This window comes from Strigops habroptila, chromosome 6 (genome assembly GCF_004027225.2).
Source record: "Strigops habroptila isolate Jane chromosome 6, bStrHab1.2.pri, whole genome shotgun sequence".
In the NCBI taxonomy this organism is placed as follows: domain Eukaryota; kingdom Metazoa; phylum Chordata; class Aves; order Psittaciformes; family Psittacidae; genus Strigops; species Strigops habroptila.
In genome coordinates, this window is record NC_044282.2 from 58,833,588 (window position 1) to 58,857,524 (window position 23,937).

Genomic DNA, 23,937 nt, shown 5'->3' on the forward strand with positions numbered 1-23,937 from the left:
TGTTTGTTTTCATATTTGAGGCAGGGCTGCACAGAAATTTGTAAATATTTTCAATCAACATTTCCAAACTTCTGGTTTGTCAGGTACATTTATGAAGAGTGTTAGCACTGAGTAGATTTGTTTGTTTGGCATCTCCTGCCACACAATACAGTATACACACGTGTACATATATACGTGTCGAGAAAACGAGTGGAAATGTGCACATATTTATTTACTTCAGTAGTTTGTAAATTTCATAATGAGACTACACTGAAATCAATGTAATATTTAAAGTTTACCTTCTTGCCAGGTTACCGCCAGTATGTGCATCATTTATGCCGGATAAATAATTGTTCGTTTAATCCAAAAACCTGTTACACCCTGCAACTGCTCCTACCCTAACCAGAATTTACTGGAATTACTTCTACTTATTATTTAGAAGAAGGTTGCTTACAGTCTAAAAATGTTTAAAAATATCATGTCTATGCAACATGATCTTAAAAAAGAAATTCCAGGTAAGCCAGGTATGGGTTAAAAGTAAAAGAAAACAACAAGTTTAAGTCATTTGCTTTCCAGCAAATATGGAGAAAAAGTTGTAAATTACAAAAAGGTAAATCTGTTGAACATAATCTACTTTACTATATAAATTATTCACTTGACACAGTAAGAGAGAGCGGTGCGGTGCTTTCTAGACAAAGCTATGTCTCTGTCACAAACTGTGTGGCATTTTTGAAGGCATGGCGTCTCCTACCCCAAACACCACCTTGGGGAGACATGGTTGAAGTCCTGGCCTTCTACACCAAGTGGTAAACTGGAAAAGGCTTGAGAGTAGATAAAGGAAGGGTTGCGTGGAACGAGAAAGGAAAGGAAAAGTGCAACTACATCTTCTTTCATTTCCGAGAAAGGAAAGGAAGATGAAGCGGTTTAGGTTTCTTGCCAACACACACATTTTAGTGTATTCCTTCCCCCATATTCTGAATCGTTCATTAGAGTAGACCAATGATATTTTTGAACAAGTGCAGCTCAACTGGAGAGAGGACAAAGTATGTATTAAGTTGCACTAAACAGCAGTAGCAATAACAAGCTTTTCTATCCCGTCAACTCATGCCATTGTAGGTGCTGTTGCTAAAAGGCTAAGCCTTGTTCAACTGTTGAGGACAGTCTTGTCACAACAGGGTATTTGAGAGAGGGCTTGCTAACAGAGACCAGCTGAAGAAGGAGAAGAAATTACCTTGAAAATAGAATGGAAATAATGTCTTTTATGAGTCTAGCAATTCAACTTGGAAATCCTTATTCATCTTCAGCAGCTTTTTAGCTTGTTTAAGAAATCCTTACAGATTAGCTTCTAGTGCCAGGATACATAAAGACCCCATCAGCTCATCAAATGAAGAGCCCCACACATAGCATAGCAAACTAATGTGCCCACCTAGCATACAGAAAGAAGACTGCATTGCTCTCTGACTAGCTCTCCACACCATTGGTCCTACAGCAAGGAGGCTAAGAAGAAAATGAGAGCAAGCAGAAGGTGAAATGGACTGGCTAGGATCATCCAGCAGATTGCCTCAGCAATTTCATGCTCCAAGTACCTTATGAAATGGGACTGTGAATGTAAAAAAGATTCTTTTTAGGACAACTGTTTATTCCCACAGAGAAGTGATTGAGGTGGTCTGGTCTGACATATCAGTTGCCATAAGGTACTGTGTTAGAGATTACTGTAAATGGTGACAGTTGTGCTCTTACAGGCATAGAGGTTTTAAGATGCAAGGTAGATAAGAATTAGATGAAGGCGGATATCTTTAATATTGCAACTGATTGATAGATTAGAAAAAAAATTAAAGGAAAGAAGGGCAAGCTTTCAGGTACACAACCCCTTCTTCAGGGCTTCTCTTTCATCCAACTCTATTCATTACTTCTTTCTTCATGACAGAGTTGAGTTTTATCCTCTGATTTGTCATCTTTGTGTTGATTTCAACACAATATGATCGTTTCAAAGGAAAAAGATGAGTGAGGAAGAGATATGATTTGTGCATCGGGCCAGAGTTGGGTGAAAGACCCAGGGCCATATACTGAAGTGCCTCAGCTACCGAAAAACCTCGGGAGATTATATAAACCTGATATAGCTGAAGATGTCCCTGCTCGTTGCAGGGTCACTTCCGAATGCAAACATATCCTATGAGTCTATTCTACTCTAGTTCTAGTCTATGCTACTCTGTTCTATTTTATGTTTCTTATAATCATGATTATTGTCGAGTAGTCTCTGGGAGAAGAATAAACAAAAGTCTGTGTCATTTTTTGCTACCTTACTTTTGGGGCCCAAACCTTTTCTCTCTAGCTGACTGGTTCATGATCAGCACAACATGTTCCTTTGTGTGAACTGGTCTTTTGATTTGTTTCTCAAGCCTAGAATGAACAAAAGTTAGGCTATGTGATACTGAAAAAGGTAGTCACAGCAAACATTATGGGAGTATTTTCCTTTCCTATTCCTGTCTCCCCATCAAATAACACAAGTCAGCTAAAAAATGCCAACACAAGCTGATGATGGGTTGTGTAGATGAGAGTAGCAAGAACAACAGAGCCATACTCTAACCAACAGTCTTGTCACACAACAAAAATCCCAATAACATATGATGCAAAAAGAGCTCAGTCTGTTTTGATTGTGGGTTTCCCTTTGTATAGATGTAGAGGACAATGGGGTGGCTGGAGTGTGATGATTTATTCTGATTTAGTTATGTGCTTGGGCATCTGCTGAAATGTGAGTATCCCTGACGCCCTCAGAGTTAAATTTTTGTGCATCTTTTCATTGACAAATACATATTCTCACATATTTTATGCTTTTCATACATAATGATATTACTTTGTTAGGAATTAGAGAGAGAGAAATATCAGTTGATGTCACTGTTTAAATACAAACACTTTTTAAAATGTTTGTCTATAAATCTATACAGATACACACATCCTTACATTCTTCAAGGTCATTTCTTATTTGTTAATAGTAACAGCTACAATATGATGGGTATTTCATATTCATTCAAGATGAGGTAGTCCCTTTCTCCAAGATATTCACCCATAAATATCATGCACTTATGGAAGGAAACATCATAACACACTGGTGACAACAGCACAGAAGTACTGTGACAACAGTGCAGAAGTACTGTTTTGGTTTTTTTTTTCGGGATATATGCATATTTGTGTGCTTGGGTACATTATTAAGTATAAGCACGCCTGAGTGCCTGCAGATTAATCTTACATAAAATATTAATAACATGCTATGCTTTTTATTAGTCTATTATTTATATCTACAGGTGCTGTCAGTGGGAGTCTCCAGCTTAATATATTTTCTGCTCTGTTCTGAAATTCTGGCAAGTTTAAAATACATTACAAAATGAAGAAATGAAACTCTGCTTCTCCTTAGCTTTTTTTTTTCCCTAGCAAGTAGCAATTCTAAGCAAGCAGTTAACTGCTTAGAATTTATCAGAACTATTTAATCCATGTTCATAGAATAGCTTAGAATAGACTCACGGAATAGTTTACATTGGAAGGAACCCAAAAGTCTATAAGCAATTTGAAATATTCTCCAAGTTGTCTTCACATGACCCAATCATAATCTCAGGAACTAAATATTCAAAATTCTAAAATTCATCTACAGTTGTCAGGAAAAAATAGTAAGTACTGTTTTTTGCTTGGTTTGTTTGTTTGTTTGCTTGCTTGCTTGCTTGTTTTTCCCTCAGTTATTCTTTTGGCTTCACTTAAATTAACCAAACTTTGAACCATGTAAGTAGCTTGTTCCAGTGAACAGAAACAATTCTGAGATAATGATGTCCTCGTTACAACATTCATGCTTAACAAAACAAAGACATGCCTTTGTGCACAAAGCATGAGTTTTTTAGTATAAACCAGAAGATTCAGTAGGGACCGAGAGGAGAGTCAATAGTTTTTTAAGACCAGCCTCTTACCTCCACAGTCTTTTTAAGGCCATTAAGAGTGTTAAGAGTTTTAAATTTAATTAATGTTAAAAAAAAAATATAGCTTGGGAGAAGCAAGGTATTATGGTGGACAACAGAAGTGGCCACACAACCCACACAACTTGCCAGTGTCTCTTGAGCACAGGTTCCCCCTCCTTTCAACACTATTCCCCTGGCTCCACACAAAGCCTGCTTGTGAGATGCCACACCCTCACGCACACATGTACACCACATACAGCCTGCTCCAACCTTTGTCCCACCACCCCCACAGGATCCCACATGAGTTAATATGCACCAGCAGCAACACACAGCTATTTTCTCAAACCTCTGCCATAAAGGAGATCCAGAGAGGCACTGGAAAGCACTGATAAGTTCTTATGGCTTGTGCATAGGAAAGAGGAATGAAGTAGATTCTTTTCCTTTGCTTTGGTTTGGGTCCTATCCTTCACACTAGCAGCTGCAAAAGTGCTCCTGTGTCAGTTCTGGTACAGTTCAGCAACACAGTTCTGGTCCTGGGGGCCTGAGATTTAACATTCTTTTGCAAGTTCATAAAATCTTTTAAGTTGAGTTCCTGTAACAATACCCCTTATTTATATTATTCTATTTTCCACCATAATACCTTGCTTCTCCCAAGCTATATTTTTTTTTTTAACATTAATTAAATTTAAAACTCTTAACACTCTTAATGGCCTTAAAAAGACTGTGGAGGTAAGAGGCTGGTCTTAAAAACTATTGACTCTCCTCTCGGTCCTACTGAATCTTCTGGTTTATACTAAAAAACTCATGCTTTGTGCACAAAGGCATGTCTTTGTTTTGTTAGCATGAATGTTGTAACGAGGGACATCATTATCTCAGAATTGTTTCTGTTCATGGAACAAGCTACTTACATGGTTCAAAGTTTGTTAATTTAAGTGAAGCCAAAAGAATAACTGAGGGAAAAACAAGCAAGCAAGCAAGCAAACAAACAAACAAACCAAGCAAAAAACAGTACTTACTATTTTTTCCTGACAACTGTAGATGAATTTTAGAATTTTGAATATTTAGTTCCTGAGATTATGATTGGGTCATGTGAAGACAACTTGGAGAATATTTCAAATTGCTTATAGACTTTTGGGTTCCTTCCAATGTAAACTATTCCGTGAGTCTATTCTAAGCTATTCTATGAACATGGGATTAAATAGTTCTGATAAATTCTAAGCAGTTAACTGCTTGCTTAGAATTGCTACTTGCTAGGGAAAAAAAAAAGCTAAGGAGAAGCAGAGTTTCATTTCTTCATTTTGTAATGTATTTTAAACTTGCCAGAATTTCAGAACAGAGCAGAAAATATATTAAGCTGGAGACTCCCACTGACAGCACCTGTAGATATAAATAATAGACTAATAAAAAGCATAGCATGTTATTAATATTTTATGTAAGATTAATCTGCAGGCACTCAGGCGTGCTTATACTTAATAATGTACCCAAGCACACAAATATGCATATATCCCGAAAAAAAAACCAAAACAGTACTTCTGCACTGTTGTCACAGTACTTCTGTGCTGTTGTCACCAGTGTGTTATGATGTTTCCTTCCATAAGTGCATGATATTTATGGGTGAATATCTTGGAGAAAGGGACTACCTCATCTTGAATGAATATGAAATACCCATCATATTGTAGCTGTTACTATTAACAAATAAGAAATGACCTTGAAGAATGTAAGGATGTGTGTATCTGTATAGATTTATAGACAAACATTTTAAAAAGTGTTTGTATTTAAACAGTGACATCAACTGATATTTCTCTCTCTCTAATTCCTAACAAAGTAATATCATTATGTATGAAAAGCATAAAATATGTGAGAATATGTATTTTGTCAATGAAAAGATGCACAAAAATTTAACTCTGAGGGCGTCAGGGATACTCACATTTCAGCAGATGCCCAAGCACATAACTAAATCAGAATAAATCATCACACTCCAGCCACCCCATTGTCCTCTACATCTATACAAAGGGAAACCCACAATCAAAACAGACTGAGCTCTTTTTGCATCATATGTTATTGGGATTTTTGTTGTGTTGACAAGACTGTTGGGTTAGAGTATGGCTCTGTTGTTCTTGCTACTCTCATCTACACAACCCATCATCAGCTTGTGTTGGCATTTTTTACTGACTTGTGTTATTTGATGGGGAGACAGGAATAGGAAAGGAAAATACTCCCATAATGTTTGCTGTGACTACCTTTTTCAGTATCACATAGCCTAACTTTTGTTCATTCTAGGCTTGAGAAACAAATCAAAAGACCAGTTCACACAAAGGAACATGTTGTGCTGATCATGAACCAGTCAGCTAGAGAGAAAAGGTTTGGGCCCCAAAAGTAAGGTAGCAAAAAATGAACACAGACTTTTGTTATTCTTCTCCCAGAGACTACTCGACAATAATCATATTATAAGAAACATAAAATAGAACAGAGTAGCATAGACTAGACTAGAGTAGAATAGACTCATAGGATAGTTTGCATTGGAAGTGACCCCTGCAACGAGCAGGGACATCTTCAGCTATATCAGGTTATATATAATCTCCCGAGGTTTTTCGGTAGCTGAGGCACTTCAGTATATGGCCCTGGGTCTTTCACCCAACTCTGGCCCGATGCACAAATCATATCTCTTCCTCACTCATCTTTTTCCTTTTGAACGATCATATTTGTTGAAATCAACACAAAGATGACAAATCAGAGGATAAAACTCAACTCTGTCATGAAGAAAGAAGTAATTGAATAGAGTTGGATGAAAGAGAAGCCCTGAAGAAGGGGTTGTGTACCTGAAAGCTTCCCTTCTTTCCTTTATTTTTTTTCTAATCTATCAATCAGTTGCAATATTAAAGATATTCCGCCTTCATCTAATTCTTATCTACCTTGCATCTTAAAACCTCTATGCCTGTAAGAGCACAACTGTCACCATTTACAGTAATCTCTAACACAGTACCTTATGGCAACTGATGATGTCAGACCAGACCACCTCATCACTTCTCTGTGGGAATAAACAGTTGTCCTAAAAAGAATCTTTTTTACATTCACAGTCCCATTTCATAAGGTACTTGGAGCATGAAATTGCTGAGGCAATCTGCTGGATGATCCTACCAGTCATTTCACCTTCTGCTTGCTCTCATTTTCTTCTTAGCCTTGCTGTAGGACCAATGGTGTGGAGAGCTAGTCAGAGAGCAATGCAGTCTTCTTTCTGTATGCTAGTGGGCACATTAGTTTGCTATGCTATGTGTGGGGCTCTTCATTTGATGAGCTGATGGGGTCTTATGTATCCTGGCACTAGAAGCTAATCTGTAAGGATTTCTTAAACAAGTAAAAGCTGCTAAGATGAATAAGGATTTCCAAGTTGAATTGCTAGACTCATAAAAGACATTATTTCCATTCTATTTTCAAGGTAATTTTCTTCTCCTTCTTCAGCTGGTCTCTGTTAGCAAGCCCTCTCTCAAATACCCTGTTGTGACAAGACTGTCTCAACAGTTGAACAAGGCTTACCTTTTACAACAGCACCTACAATGGCATGAGTTGACGGGATAGAAAAGCTTGTTATTGCTACTGCTGTTTAGTGCAACTTAATACATACTTTGTCCTCTCTCCATTGAGCTGCACTTGTTCAAAAAATCATTGGTCTACTCTAATGAACGATCAGAATATGGGGGAAGGAATACACTAAAATGTGTGTGTTTGGCAAGAAACCTAACCCTTCATCTTCCTTTCCTTTCTCGGAAATGAAAGAAGATGTAGTTGCACTTTTCCTTTCCTTTCTCGTTCCAGCAACCCTTCCTTTATCTACTCTCAAGCCTTTTCCAGTTTACCACTTGGTGTAAAGGCCAGGACTTCAACCATGTCCTCCCCAAGGTGGTGTTTGGGGTAGGAGACCCATGCCTTCAAAAATGCACACAGTTTGTGACAGAGACATAGCTTTGTCTAGAAAGCACCGCACCGCTCTCTCTTACTGTGTCAAGTGAATAATTAATATAGTAAAGTAATTATGTTCAACAGATTTTACCTTTTTGTAATTTACAACTTTTTCTCCATATTTCTGGAAAGCAAATGACTTAAACTTGTTGTTTTCTTTTACTTTTAACCCATACCTGGCTTACCTGGAATTTCTTTTTTTAAGATCATGTTGCATAGACATGATATTTTTAAACATTTTAGACTGTAAGCAACCTTCTTCTAAATAATAAGTAGAAGTATTCCAGTAAATTCTGGTTAGGGTAGGAGCAGTTGCAGGGTAACAGGTTTTTGGATTAAACGAACAATTATTTATCCGGCATAAATGATGCACATACTGGCGTAACCTGGCAAGAAGGTAAACTTTAATATTACATTGATTTCAGTGTAGTCTCATTATGAAATTTACAAACTTACTGAAGTAAATAAATATGTGCACATTTCCACTGTTTTCTCGACACGTATATATGTACACGTGTGTATATGTATTGTGTGGCAGGAGATGCCAAACAAACAAATCTACTCAGTGCTAACACTCTTCATAAATGTACCTGACAAACCAGAAGTTTGGAAATGTTGATTGAAAATATTTACAAATTTCTGTGCAGCCCTGCCTCAAATATGAAAACAAACAAACAAAAACCACCACAAAAAACTAAATTCAAACACCAAAACAAAAACAAAGGAACCCCAAAACATTTCAGGCACATGGCACCAGATTTCTGTATTTGAGCATACAAGCTCATGAACTGTAGCTTTGAGCTGTGCAAAAATGTAAGTGTCCTTCATGTGTATATGTTTGCTGATGCACAATTTGTCTCTATATTCTGTCTGAGAAGTGGACACTAATATCTATCCTTCACGATAATTAGAAAAGCCGTAAAATACCCTGCTGTACTGAGTCAGGATCTCACCCATCTGGGATTTATACCAGGAGATGTTCTTTTCTGGTGTTGCTGTCAACAGAAATGTTTAAATATACCTTCAAGAGCTGAAATATTTTGAAAGAAATTATGTTTGCCTTATGTATGCAAGCAACAGTCTGCCTTTAATGAAGTCTTTGCTAAAACTAGAACATATATAGTCACCTTAATTTTGAGAGGAATTACTTGTGGAAGAAGATGAAGTAAAACTGCTAGGATCTTGTCTTAAGTGAGCTATTGTTTTATTTTTTCATTCTATTTTGTTTTGTTCTGTTCTACTCTATTCTCAGAATTTAGATTACAAACTAAAAATTTAAGCATAATAAATTGAGCTTTTGTGGTGCAAAAGGTAATGGTGTTCACCAGAAAGAAGACATTGCCATTGTAGCTTAAAGAATACAATACCTTTCTTTTAAACATGAATGATGAGCAGAGATTCGTTCTGTTGTAAGGCCTTTATATCATCATCCTCACATAAACCACCTGAACTCCTCCTAGTAGTGCATTGAATTATATGATATTTTATATCACTTGTCATATGCAGCTCATTCTTTTTTCTCATCTTTCCCCCAGGGAAGAATTGTGAATGCAGTGGTAAGATTTATTTCTTCCACAGAATTTTTTATTGTATTCAGGTTGGAGAAGGCAGGTCAAGGAAAAGTATTTTGCACTTGTGATAAAATATGTGTTAGTCCTTAAGATTTATTTTTTTTTCCTGGGAGTTTGTTCTGTCCTTTTGGATCCATTGCAGAGAAAGTTTTCTCTTTTGCTCTCTCATATTAACTTTAAGTTAAAAGCTCAATTTTGCCTGAGGAGTTATTGATCACAGCCTTCATTAAAAGATTTGGTGATCGTTCAGCAGTTTCAGACCCAGCCCAAGTAATTGCCACTTTCAAGAAATAAACAATTCCAAAACTAACCTGAGATAAACTGATGTAGCTCAATAGATTTCAATCATTAATATCAGCTGAGGGTTTGACCTTACTTTAGAAGGAGTATATGAGAGTTCAAAGGTGTGGAAAGCTGTTCTAGCTGCAAATCACTGAAAGCCTATAGTACCGTTGCATCTTTGTAGTCCTAAACACTGCTATGAGAGTTAAAAATTAATATTTCTCATTAGAACCAACCAACATTCTAAATTTTTCACAAACTGAATTCTTTAAAATCATGAGTGATACTTGAATCTGGTTCACTGTTTTGATATTAATCATACTAGAAACAACAGTCTTTCAGTGATAATATGTAATTTTTACTGAGCATGAAATGCAAGGATATCAGATAGCCATAACGATCCACTTCTACTGCAAAGCTTATGAGATCTAATAATTCATTTTTCCCAGGCTGAAATTTCAATCCATGTATCTTTCTCAAAGCAACAATGTGATACAATATTTAAAAACAAATGCACAAAAAACAGAACAAGAAAAAACAACCCACACCACCTTAAAACAAACCCAACAACAACCACAAGTAAGCAACAGAATAGTTAGTTCCTCATGACAGAATTTCTCAAAGCATGGAATATGAGGTTTCCCCAGCTTTAACATTTCTTTTATGTATAGGTGGCACATGCGTTGTTAACCCCACCGACCTGTTCTGCTCTGTTCCTGGTCGCTTATCACTACTCAGCTCCACTTCGAAGTACAAAGTGACCATCGCAGAGGTGAAGAGGCGCCTTTCACCACCAGAATGCCTCAATGCTTCCCTCTTAGGAGGTATTTTGAGAAGGTAAGTTGAAGGTGAGAGTAAAAAGTCCTAGACAGTGCTGTAATTTTTCTGATTTTGTTTTCTACAAAGAAGTTTTGTTCTTTTCCTCACTTGGATAGGTTGGTCACAGTTTGAGAAAACAGGAGACTGATTCTAGGGAAATTTTCAGTAAATGAGAAAAATGAAGATTGTGTTGACATTTTTCATAAAATGTTTACATTTTTTGGTGAACTGCTTTTTGTTTTTAACCCCCTCAGTTCAGTTACTCATCAGAGATGAATAAGTGTCGCTTTGCCTTGTTTTGAACAAAGCAAAACCAAACCTTCAGTGTGTCGAAAATTTCATCAGAGCTATAAATCTGACAATCTTGTTGAGAAACTGTTTCAAAGTAAATTGTTCTACCAAGTATAGTTACAGCCCTCACCCAACAAAGAACTAAAACACAGAGGTGTAGAGATTTATTTTTCTTCATTTCTCCTTTGCATATCTTTTAAGTACAGAAAAGACAGAACACACTGGTTTTGTTTTCCTTATTTTGAGATTCTGAAGGAGAAGCAAGTAATCAGATAAAATTTTGCTTCTGACTCTTCACTGACCAGAGTAGACACCTGCAGAGAGCAGAAAGGAGGGAAGTGGCAGACTGTGCCTCACATTGCAAGCGGAAAACAAGAACGCAACTGTAATTCAGCCAGGCATGTGTAAGTCGCAATGTCCCTGAGGCATCAACTTAGATGGCATAAGCTACTTGAATGCCCTTTGATCAAAGCTAGCTGCAAAGTCATAGGCTATTTCACTGCTGTCACTGAAGGCCACACTGATGCTCATACTTATACTGAAAGTCATTTTAACCAACCTGCAATATTTTAAGATATGTCGTAGTCCAAAAGCTGTCTTGAGCCATCTTGCAGAGTAAGGACTGTGGATCATAAAATTGTTTCAAGGGCATAAGCCTCATTTAGCTGCCTCTATAGACAATGAAATCCAAAATCTATGTCCACAAACATTTTCCTCTGTTATTGCTTCATCTAGGAGAGGCCTTCAGCTAATAGTCACAGAAATATTAACTTCAAATAATCATACCACAGACTTCATCTATATGAGTGCAAGCTATTAAGAATGCAAGGTCATCAACCTGAACATGGGGAATTATTTCTCTCTTCTGTTAAAATGCTAGAATGATCTCCATATGTTTTTGACCTGGACCAAATATCAATCTTCCAAATCAACCCTGGGCGTGGTTCAGGAGTTAGCAAAAGCCAGGGGCTAGTCCAGCCAGCAGTTTGGATGTGCTAATTCTGTCTTATGAAGCAGAGAGGGTAAATGAATATAGGTCAAGCTATACCTGTACATGTTACAAATAGAGAACAGATTCAAACACTTTGTCATTGACCAGGGGAGATGTAGCAAAACCAAACCTTGTTCATGGTTTGCCTGAGACCAGACAGGGTTGGTTTTTCATCCTGACAGCTGTCACTGTCTAGGTATTTTTCCAACTAGCATTTTTTAAGGATAGTGTGCTCAGAAGACATTTCATGACATACAACATGGTCAAAATTGTGGTATCACTTAGTGGGCAAAAATTACCATCCAAAGGGTGGTATTCCAAATTCGGTTTCTTCTTCTGCCTAAAGAAATTTGAACCTGCACATCTAATTAGGCATATTTAATACTCAGTAACTGATTATTCTAAGATAAGGGCCCCCCAATCTCATTTGGGGCTAATTAAATATTTGTTGGACAAAAGCCAAGGTAATTGTACTGATGACTCTACTATCTAACGACCAAGTCATTCATTCGGGATGGGAGAGATATGAGTTCCAGTCATTGCTCTATTCAATGTTTAAGCATTTTAGCATTAGCTGTTTGCTGCCAGCTGGCTGCTGCATTTGTCTAAAAGTCACAAGTTAAAATTCCCTGACGCTAAGAAAGAAATTGAACCTAAGTCTGCTGCATAAGTGAATATTTCTCAAATGATTCAAACACTGAGGTACTGAAGAAAAGCTGGTGTGGGATTCACCAGGAATCATTTTGTGAGAACCAAGTGACGTAGGCATTTGGAATAGGGGCATAGATAGCCAATGATAGCTGGGAGTTTATCTTCAGCATTTCCTACTGCCTTATCCTTCTTCCTTATAAGTATTGGGCTTTGTAGGCTACATTTCTAAGCACCCAGGTTTCTACATAAATTATAGAGGGATTGCTAGAGCTGGATTCCACACAAACATCTACAATTGAGTAGCTATCTGGTTCCTTTTATTGTCAGGTGAGAGAGATGAGTAAAGTCCCCTCATTGTAGATGTCTGCTTAATATCATTCTAGAAATGCAAATTTCTCTCTCGATTGTCTTTGGAGCCTGGGGTGGCTAAATTAGATATAAGTGGCTGCACAGTCAGTGTTATATCCAGTCATTGCAATACCAGGCTCCATGCCCAAATCAGGATCATGGGTTCCACTAGGTGGAAAGCTGTCTGAAGATCTAATGCTCTTGTGACAGGCATGACAATGCCTAATTTTGTCAAAGGGCCAACATGAAAGACACTCATGAGGTGAGCAGGACATTAAGAATAGAGCTCTGAAAGATTTTCCATTAATATCATTAGAGCAGGCATTACCCCACACATTTGTCAATAAGGTGTGTGCAATTTTTAGACTTACATTAACATTGGGAAAAAAGTGCAAAATAAAGACAAGCTTCTCTCTCCTACTGTTCTCTCATGGTAGAGCAAAATCCAAGAATGGAGGACGCTGCTTGCGAGAAAAATTAGACAGACTGGGACTGAATTTGCCTGCAGGAAGAAGAAAAGCAGCAAATGTCACACTCTTGACTTCCTTGGTAGAAGGTAGGGCTTGTAATATTGTAATATAGTATAAATTTAATTAAAATGTTTCCTTGTATGCAATACTTTTCAATCACAGTGTTAAATATCATAATATGTATTTTGTACACATTGAACTGATTTGCCTAAAACCACAGACAGAACAAGTGGCAAAATGGAAGTTCACTCTGAGACATGTTGGCACCAGCAAATGGTTTGGTCCTGCAGTCTCCTCAGCATTGATCTGTGCTTTTTGTGTTGGGATCTGTCTTACAAATCAATGATCCAAATGTTCTTGTGAGAGATGTATGTCTCATACCAACTCTACAAGTAGGTTTGTTTATCCTCTTTTTTTTTTTTTTTTTTAAGTTGTGAATTTTCTGGAGCTGTTCCAAAAATGTGATGATTTTTTTTTCTCCCATAAGAAGGCATAATATTTAGACAAGCCTTTTCCCTCCCCACACTTAAATGAATGAAATCTGCTTTCAGATAAACTCTAGACAGGCCCAGGAGATACTTCCTTGGCCTTTATTTATTGTTTAAATATCACTCACCAAATACTGCCAGGCTCTTCAAACCTTCAGCTGGGAGATGCAGGTTCAAACCCCTCAGGCAAAGGGAAGAAACTCTACCTGAAGCTCTTCTATTCTGGGTGAATCCACTAAGTACTTACTTTGTTGTCTGGCTGAAAGTAGCAGCTCTGGGAATTTCAGATCCCTCCTCCTTGATGCTGAGAGCATTCAGCTCATCCTAAAGGTCAACACTTTCTAGGATCATAACCTGAAAGGACCATACAGATCTAGGCAAGCAAGCTGAGGTCTCAGCACGTATTACCACAGAATCACAGAATTACAGAAAGATTGAGGCTGGAAGGGACCTCTGGTGATCTTCTAGTCTAATCTTCCTGCTTAAAACAGGGTCAATAAGAAAAGGTTGCTCAGGACCTTGTCTGCTGAGGTTTTTATCTCAAAGGATGGAGACTCCCCAAGGCAGAAATATTGCCAAATCTGCAACAGTGGAGGTTTTTCAACATCCAAGAGGAGGGACTGAGCTTCTCAGGGACCATTGAGTACAGAGAACTACAATGGGACTGCTCTGAAATAGAAGTGTGTCCATATCACATCTGCTTGTAATAAAAAGAAAGCTGTAATGGAGTTACAGTCTTACAAAGGGTACCAGTTTAGAGGAGTAAGGACTGTTCCTACTCTCATAGTCCTGCACACATCTTGGGTCTTTACAGGGAAGAATAAACAGGGCTATGTGGCTAGCTACTACAAGAGATTGAGAGTGAGGAAGCTCTCTTTCAACTGCTTGTCTTGGACTGATGGCAAAGTACCTCTACCGTAAGTCAGAATTAGATACCTTTTCCCAAAGGATAGAGCTGTGCTTGCCTCACTGCCCTTTGCTTAAAGCCAAGGCAAACCTATTATCAAGCCTATGGTATTGCTTTTTGTTTTGGACTGCCTTACTGTGAGTCCTAAAGATATATACTGAAGAAACAGATCATTTTGACAGAGACCCGTTTGCCTAGATATGCTAATTATGAATTTTGTCTACTGGAATTTTGGGGAAAGGCATCACCATGTGCATTAACATTCCAACAGAAAACAATATGAAGCTCATTTTCTGTCTGCGTAACCAATCCTCTGTCAAACTTGGCAGTGCTCATTGAAATCTTTGTAGTAGAAGGTGTCCTCTCTGTACATGCAGATGTTACTTCCAAGTGGTACTAACTTGTAACATGGTTACTGCAAGAAAACTCGTCCCTCAATGGCTCCTGCTGTTGGAAGAGGCAGAAATTGAAAGACACAGGCTTATTCTGTGTTTTACAGGACATGAAGAAAACAACCTTGGCTTTTTCTGTGTGATGGCAATACAGAACTTGACATCATGATTTATTAGTCTTATTAAATCCCTAAATACTAGGTGCATTACTGTTATGACCCCTGACTGTGTCATTCTTTACTACTTTAGATGGTTCTAAGTTTATTATTACTAAAGGTCCTAACAGTCTTTGATGTATCGAGGCCTTTAATATTTCTGTATGGTAGAAATGTGCTCAACCTCTTGTATATCTGTTTGAGGTAAGAAAAGACAAAATTAGTTGCATGGTGATGAGGTATATTAACCAAAGCCATCTCGACAGTCTCCGGCATGACTAATACAATTCTTCCTCTAAAATAGACTAAAATCATTGACTTTTGGGGGGTACCACTACGTTCAACAGTGGAACTGTAATAAACTTCTAGGCTGTGGTGGTCATGTGAAGATCCATTATGAAAATTATTGTGGCTCCTTTTTTTTTCTGCGAGCTTACTTCTTTTGGAGTTCAGCATGGCTGCTGGGTGTTTACTGTTATTCTTGGTTTGGTCAGGTTGCATTTTTAGTGTCTTTGGTAGGGACTTCTGGGGCCCAAAGTAGGAATTGTTTGACAGATCAGCTCTGGTTTTTACGTTGTCATCCACATAAATCAACACAATGGGTGGAAAGAGACTGGGAGAGTGAAGAGTCTCCACAGTAGTATGGGACATATCTTTGTGCAACCTGTAGGTGAGGGATGCCCTCTAGTGCCTAAATTAGGTGAAGGGAAAGGTCATTTTTCTTACCAGCTCTGATAGGAGAATTCTTATGTCTTAGCTAAAACAATAAAGGCTCTTCCATTAAATACTAGCATTGCCAGAACTAAGCCTTGCTGCTGGCTCAAAGGAGTCAAAGGCCTCCCCACTGGGAGCAAGAAAGGGTGTGAGGAGAGGTGTCCCCTTCTGTTTGGACAGGTCACAGCATAAATGTGATTGCAGATGAAGGTAAAAGCAATACATGAATGACTTTAAAACCATGAGATTTTTTACACACATAAAAAAAACCCGAACAAAAAAACCCACCCCCCCCCAAAAAAAAAAAAAAAAAAAAAAAAAGACCCAAAACAAACAAAAAGCCAGCAGAAAAAATCTGGAATCTGTTTTCCTATCAAACCTAATTAAGACACTAAATTTCCTAGACACTGAATTGTGTCTGACACTGAATTCATCATTTGGGGACCAAAACTCTCAAGAAAAATAAGTCAAAAGTTACTTTTTTCACCCTGCTATCAACTGTCACACTTCTCCCCTACCAGCCTTTGTTAAATATCCTTCCACTTGTTCCTCCTCCCTTCTCACCCTACAAATATAAAAAAACTTTCTTTCCACCTTCTGCCTATCTGTCCTCACCCTGGGTAGCATTTCTGTTGCATAGAGCACCCGGAGGAGGCAAAGCCAAGGAGAGTAGGAGGTTCAGTTGCTGAATGTCCCTCTCCTGGGACACAACTTTTGCCTTCACTCTGCATAGGAGCATCTCTCATTCTTCTTAGACCCAGGAGACATGCACGCTGCTCCTTGCACCTGCCCACAGAAACCTGTCAAGGTATATGGCTGGCCTCTCCACTCAGGCTTTCCAGAGCTGTCTCTGACAATTTAGCTTCAGCAATTGTCCTTTACCATCATGCAAAGCTCCCTGGACAATTGTCAAATCATATAGGAAAGGCAGCACTGTCTATAGTTGCAAAGCTGTGTGCTGGGAGAAAGAGTCAGAGATCCCCACCACCTATTCTTTGTCTCTTCAGGAGAAAAGAGCTGGGGATATTGCACGTAGGGAAATTTGCCTTTAGATTGAAACAAGGCAACTGGCTATTAAAGCCAGGGATTTTAGGGATTTCTACTTTTAGTATGACTCCTGCCTGAGGTAAATAATAACTAGGCAGAAGAAAACAAATCTAAGGTAAAAAAAAACAGTCCACATTTCCAACATTTCCACATTCTCCCCTAGTATAAAAGTTTGTCCAAACTATGATGTAGAAAAAGAAAGTCTTTTATGACATTTTGTACAAACTACATTCCCTCACCAATCAGACGTATTTCCTACTGTACAGTAATACGAGGAACCTCTATTCACTGTGATTGACAAAAAAATAATATATATAGAAGTATATCACAATCCACCAAACGATCATTTGGTCCAGGTTCAAAATGACATAATGAGATATGGCAAATGGTGTTCTGCAGAGTGTTTTCATGTCCAGATTTGGGTTTTTATTTAGAATTTGATATTGTTATTTGGAATGCCTACTTCTTATATCATGTGGAAATGCATACTTACATGAATAAATATGCATAGTTCTAATGTGCATTCATAAATACATCAGCTTTCCATTTCCAGTAAAAATAGATTTTAAAATACATTTAAAGTATTATTTTTATTATTTCACAAAGCACAATATCTGTACTTTTATCTATCTATATCTACAAGCAGATAAGACAGTTTATTTCTTTTTGCTTATGATTCGATCTCCTCATAAACCATTAGTGTTCGATCACAATCGTGGCTCCAGGTAAAATGGACAAGTTTTATAGTTTTGTATAATTTTCTCAGATCATCAAAACAGTTTAGTGTAATTTTCTCAGCTCTAGTAAATAATATACACCATCTTTGTAACTTCGAATGACAATTCATATTTTCATTCCCCCTTTTTTTACGTTAAGTGCAAACATAAATATTTCAGTCAGTTTATTGCTGACCCTATTACATAAATGCCTACAGTTCATCAAATAATGTTTTGCTCTCTTGAAGAAACCAAGTCTTTTCCAACAGCTAAATGTTTAAATTCCTTGCTAACTACATTCCTTGTTACTTGGCTTTGACTGGGATCAGGACAGAGCTGTCTGGAGAATGGTAATTCCAGCTGATGACAGCTTCAAACAGTTTGATTTTTATCTTCTTTCCATGCTGGTATGAAAACAAACCTATCAAGTGTTTTAATGGATTTTGGTCAAAAGCAAAACCTGGTGTTTTTCTGCAAGTGATTTATTCTTTAAGTTTTTATTTAAGGAAGAGTAAAATCATAGTTGAAATGGAAATTTTGAAATTGAAATTTTGAAGCATCATTACAGAAATTTAAAAGCCATGGCCTCTTCATGGACGAGAAAAGGTACAAATTTGTACCCTTTCTTGTCCATGAAGAACTCTGGGATAGATGTTTTAAATACAAAACTGGCAGCCAGCTATATGCCTGTTCATTCTGACTCACTGTTAACATACCACTGAAAACCACTTTAATTCCACTGGAAATTATTTTACTTTTCCAGAAGCTGTAAACTAAGCAGAAACTATATCTCCTTTCAACTCAGAGATAGTGGTTGTTTGTTAACTTCTTATTCATTTTGGGCATACTGGAAATCATGTTTAAAAAATCCAAATAATACAGATGATCTTGAGTATAATCTTCATTTTTTGCTGTAAAATTCGTTACATCTGCTAAGCTGCTTGATGGCTAGTATCAGCAAATTCCCTGGGAGTAGTGCATGTATTTTACTAGTGCTTGAATCCAGTTAGGTGAGATAAACACACAATAAAGTATTTGTGGAAATGAAATGTATTTTTTGTGGTAAAAGCTCCAGTGATAGAGGGGGAGACAATAAACTCTGAAAAGATGGAGAATAGAGTCATGAATAGAGGTCAGTGCATGTGGTTCCTTATGCCTCACGCTGACCCTGCACATGACCACTGCTCCCATGGAAGTTGCCATGTTCCTTGGCTTGGCCAGGTCTGTGCAGAGCAGACCCAGTCTTGCTGGGGATGGGATTTATCTCATCAACTCTATCGCAGCTGTATCCATCCTCTCATATCACATTGTAGTCAGCAGGGAGAAATCAGCACTTCTGGGTGATTAACAATTGAATTAAATTGAAATAATAATTAAACATTTGATAAGGTTGCTCAGAAAAGCTGTGGAATCTCAATGGCTAGAAATATTCAAGACCATGGCCTTGAAAAGGCCATGAATAACCTAATCTAAGGCCATGCTTTCAGAAGAACATAATATCCTGAGTTCCCTTCTAACCTGGACTGGTTCTATAATCCTTCTGATGCAATTTTGCCTCCTGCTTTACTATGGGATGATACATGCTTCAAGAGCTAGTTTGTCTCTGTTCACTTGAAAGTATTAGGTCAGACACCAATATTGGCATTTAATCAGATGAATTGTATTGCACGTGTTCCCAAAGGGAAGTGTTCCAGGTCCTGCATCCCTCTTAACTGTTCACCTGGAGAATTAGACTGGTCTCCAAACAGCCAGGATCCAATGCCACCTCTCATGATGGCAATCAAATACACAACTCTGAAAAAAATAAAATAAAATAATAAATCAAACAATAAATAAAACAGTGACAACACCTAACCCCAAAACTATTCTAGAGCACATCTTTGTTTAACCACTCACGCAGACGTGCTTCAACATACACTTCTGGTACCTGACCTATTTCTACAATGAGATGAGAGCAAGTGTCATCTGGAAGTGCCTATTTCCCACCAGGGAAAAACTAACTTATGCACAGATGTTCACACTCCAGGCAGCTGTGTTCAATCATATAAATCCCACACCAAGGCTGGCAGAGTCACAGCATGCAGGCCAGAGTAAACCCTGTCATAAAATTCTGGGTTCTCTAAGCTAGTGGAGAGGGAGGCTCTTCTAGAGGCATTTGGCACCCAGCATGGAGTTAGGTTATGGTGTCCAGTCTCTGTAGAAAGGTAGAGAGGTGCCCAGTGCTGCCACATAACAATCTTCTCACAAAGCCTAATCAAACCACAGGCTTCCTTTGCCTTGATTTCCCCGCTTATAAAACAACAACTGTGATCTTCATTGTCATCCCTTTTTGTCTTGTCTGATCAATTTTGATCATAATCTTTTTGGAAGCAGGATTATTTCTTGTGCTCTATTTTGGGGCCTGCTTATCTTTAGTGTGGGACACTTGTACTGTGCCTTCTGGCTTAACCCCCAAGCAAATATGCTGAAATGTGTATTATCCCCATAGCTCTGCTATACAGAAGTTTATTCTTCCTTTAGAAATAGAGAAGTAAAGCACCAAAGGCTGAATCTGAGATCTTCAGAGTTATTTATTCCTACCTTTCACTAATTTCCATACCTTAAATACCAATCATGAACTGGGCTTACAAAACTTGAGCAGCTGCCCAGTACTCACTGGTGGCAAGGGAGGAGATAAACCCAAGTGTCAACTGGTATTTTCTCCTGAGAAGAATATCTTTCTTATCTTCTGGCTGGCACCATCTGATGACTAAGCAAGAGCAGGCCAAATGGGCTCAAATCTGTAACAGATTGGGAATGAATGTCTACAAAAGTGGTTTGTTATTGCTTGGGGTTTTTTGTTGGGTTTTTTTTTTTAAGACTGGAAGGCATTCTGTAACCATAATAACAGTAATAATAATAACCCTTAAAACTGACTGACCTGTTTTGTTTGACTACAGGAGAAGCATTACATTTGGCCAGAGATTTCGGCTACACCTGCGAAACAGAGTTCCCTGCCAAGGCGGTAGGAGAGCACATTGCCAGACAGCACATGGAACAGAAAGAGCAGACAGCGAGGAAAAAGATGATCCTAGCAACAAAGTAAGAAGGGAAGGGAAACTAAAAAAGAAGTCTGGCTGTCACTTCTCCATTTTGGATCTGGGGGCTGGGGGAGGGAGGAGTGGGAGTGTGGAGCTGGGATTGCAGTGACTGCTATCACAACAGTAGTCACTGACAGCAAGTGAGAGCAATCCTCTTTAGAGATGCTGTAACAGGAACCTTCTTTACTGCAATGAGATTTTAGTGGCTGTGCTCTCATTGCCTGCGGTTAAAGGGGCACGTACATCTTCTCAGATGCTTTGGTTTAGATGAAAGGAGGGGATACTATTGCATGTTACAATCTATAGCGCAGAGACCAGCTTTGCCTCCTGTTTGCATGTGACCAGGAAATCTAAGCTTCTACTGAAGTACTGTTTACTGTGGGATAATTATCAGTAGTCTGCTGAAGGAGAGCTGGTTTGCATAGGGATAGATGCTCTTTGGATGGAAATTGCAAGAGTACCTCTGAAGTCAAAGGCACTGGAACAATGTGCACCATCAGGGGAGCTTTGCTAAAGCCATTAGAGACACACGAAGACACCTGACTTTGCTCTAAACAAGCCACCCTTTTCCCTGAAGCAGTATCATCATGTTAGGATAACATTTCATCTAGGTTAATTAGCCTTCATGAGCCATGGGAAACAAGAATAAATAGTCAGTAGGGAACAATGTAGAGCTACACTAGGTGTATGGTTTATCTGCCTGGTGTAACATTGAACATATTCATACTCTTCTTATGCCTACTGCAATGTTATACAGTGAGCATGCAGGAGAGCTGCGGCTAGGAACCAGAGCTGTCAAACCACCATCCCAGTACTGGAAACATTGGGAAATCATGCAGGCTGGAATATATCCAATCCAATCCAAAAAACAGAGAGCAATCACCTTGTATTAGGGGAGAAGACTGGCCACCAACAGGGTTGTCCTTCATATCCCAATGCCCTTCTGCTTTGCCAAGATTTCTGGCCTTTGTGTCCCTCTTGTGTCCAGAACTCTTTGCCCTGAAGGTGACCCAGGGACAACATGAACTGAAACATCTCAGACTTGTGAATCCCATGAACGCAGCCTGTGGTCCTTCCCTGGGGTGATAAGCACAGAACCATGTGGCTCAGAGATTATTAATTTAATCACTTGTAGGTTAAAAGGTATGATATAAGTGGAATATGATCTTATTCTTACCTATACCCACATTTGTTTTAAGGGCATGAGGGGTTTCAGAGACATGAGAATAAACCAGATGGCAAGAAGCAGGGCCTCTCTGCAAGCTGTGTCTCTCCATTCCTGTATACCCCATTAACAATCTGCTCCCCTGCCTATGGAAAAGCTGATTGTACTGCTGGGCAGCACAACCTAAACAAGAGTTAAGACTGCAAGTTGCCTCAGTTGGAGGATTTGCCCCTTCTATAAATTGTTGCTCAACCATAACAATACAAATTTTCTCCCTTCTTTTCTGGCTCTAGTAAGATCATATTACCATAGGTTGCAATAATCAGTGGGTAACTATTATGTCCTACCTCCAAAGGCTGCCCCACCGAGGAAGTCTCACTACCCTTTTTCACTACTCCATACCTACTTTCTCACCCTCTTTTACTACTGAGATGGGGAGTTGTGGGCATACATTACTCCTAACCCCCATGAATTTTGGGCTTGTAGGCTGTTATCCTGCACTTGTAAGGAACAAAATTACTTTTTCCCTGTTCCTTCAGTTTAAAACACCAGGTAAATTGATCAGAGAGATCTGTCGATAATATGAAGGTAGGCCATATCCTACTCTAGTGAGAGTGCTTGTAACAGGGACAGATGGGTCAATGTGTGTGCTACTACTGCCCTCTCCTGCCTGGAAGGAGAACAGTGATTCACAGACCAGTCCTGTCCAGGTACTACAAGACACAGGTCCATAGTATCATAATATTAGCATTATATTTCCCAGCTATGCTTCCATGTGTCTGCTTGTAGGTGTTCCAAACATTTGTCAGGAGTTTCAATTACTCACTAGGCACATATAAGCTCTAGGTTTGCAATTTCTGTAGTTTCACATCTGCCCTGCATCATGTGCTTGTGAGTTAGGACACCAGAAAAAGTGGTGGATTGTTGTGCTGCCAACAAAAACAATAGTGCAATTCCAGGGTGGTAAAATCACTTATGACAAGCTTTGCCTATGGCAAGAACTGGACTGCCACTACCTCTGTGTGTTGTCATTGTCCACTCTAAGTCAGAGCCAGAAGTCCATAGAAGTGTGCCTTTGGCAGAACTGGTGAGATCTTCCACATGTGGGGTCTTGAGGAAAAATAAGGGAAAAGAACAAAGTTATTTCCACAATTCCTATTACATAGGTGAAATTCCATTCTAGATTCAGACATCCAACTTCAGTGGCTTAATTCAGTTACCCAAACATAGGTACCTACTGCCATTTGAGAGAAACTGCGTTATCCAGGTTGGTTACCAGCTGCTGCTCCAGGTCTCTTTTTTTTACTGTGTTGTATCTGCCAGTGATTATGGATGTCTTGGATACTACATATCTAGGTGGGGGGAACTAAATAGAGCTTTTAGTGTCTAGAATGAAGAAGTCTCTTGTGTCCGGTAAGATCTACCAGTGCTATCCAAGCCATCTATTCCTTGTAATTAAGAAATCCACCCTCTCTGAACTGAAGTATTTCAGCTGCCATGCACAGAACTATAGCCCACAGGCTAGTGAAAGCTGAAGACTTCTACTTTAGATACCAGTAGCCCTCTTTAACATATGGAGGTTCTCTTTACTACCCTGCTCAACCCTACCTGGTCTGAGGCTATGTTGATAGTAATACAGTAAATTAAATCAGGATCATTTTCTACCATGGAACAAGCCATATTTATTATGTTAAACTGCCTGACCCTCCAAACCTATCTCTTGGAAATGGTCTCTCACGTTTGTTAACTCAGGACCTTCCTAGGATAGTATGAGTTGATGCAAGAGGATGGTGACATGGCCCGTTCTAACAATTTGATGGTCTAGACAATGGGGCCTTACCTGACAATTATCATGGGAAGAAGAGATAATTGTGCTGTGTAGCCAGTATAGAGCACTGAACACAAGTGACAACAAGGGCAGGATGTGAGTGAAGCAAGATTTAGTTAAGAGCTGAAAGGATAAGAAAGGGGTA

The 23,937-nt window shown here is 38.7% G+C and overlaps 1 protein-coding gene across 1 annotated transcript in view; it reads left to right on the forward strand.

The window, feature by feature from the left end:
- The window catches only part of TFAP2D (transcription factor AP-2 delta), a 73,593-nt gene that overhangs the window by 26,056 nt on the left and 23,600 nt on the right, over positions 1-23,937 (forward strand). Inside the window, exon 6 of the mRNA XM_032920017.1 lies at positions 20,659-20,800. Coding sequence (XP_032775908.1) covers positions 20,659-20,800 — 142 coding nt within the window. The remainder of the gene's footprint in view (positions 1-20,658; positions 20,801-23,937) is intronic.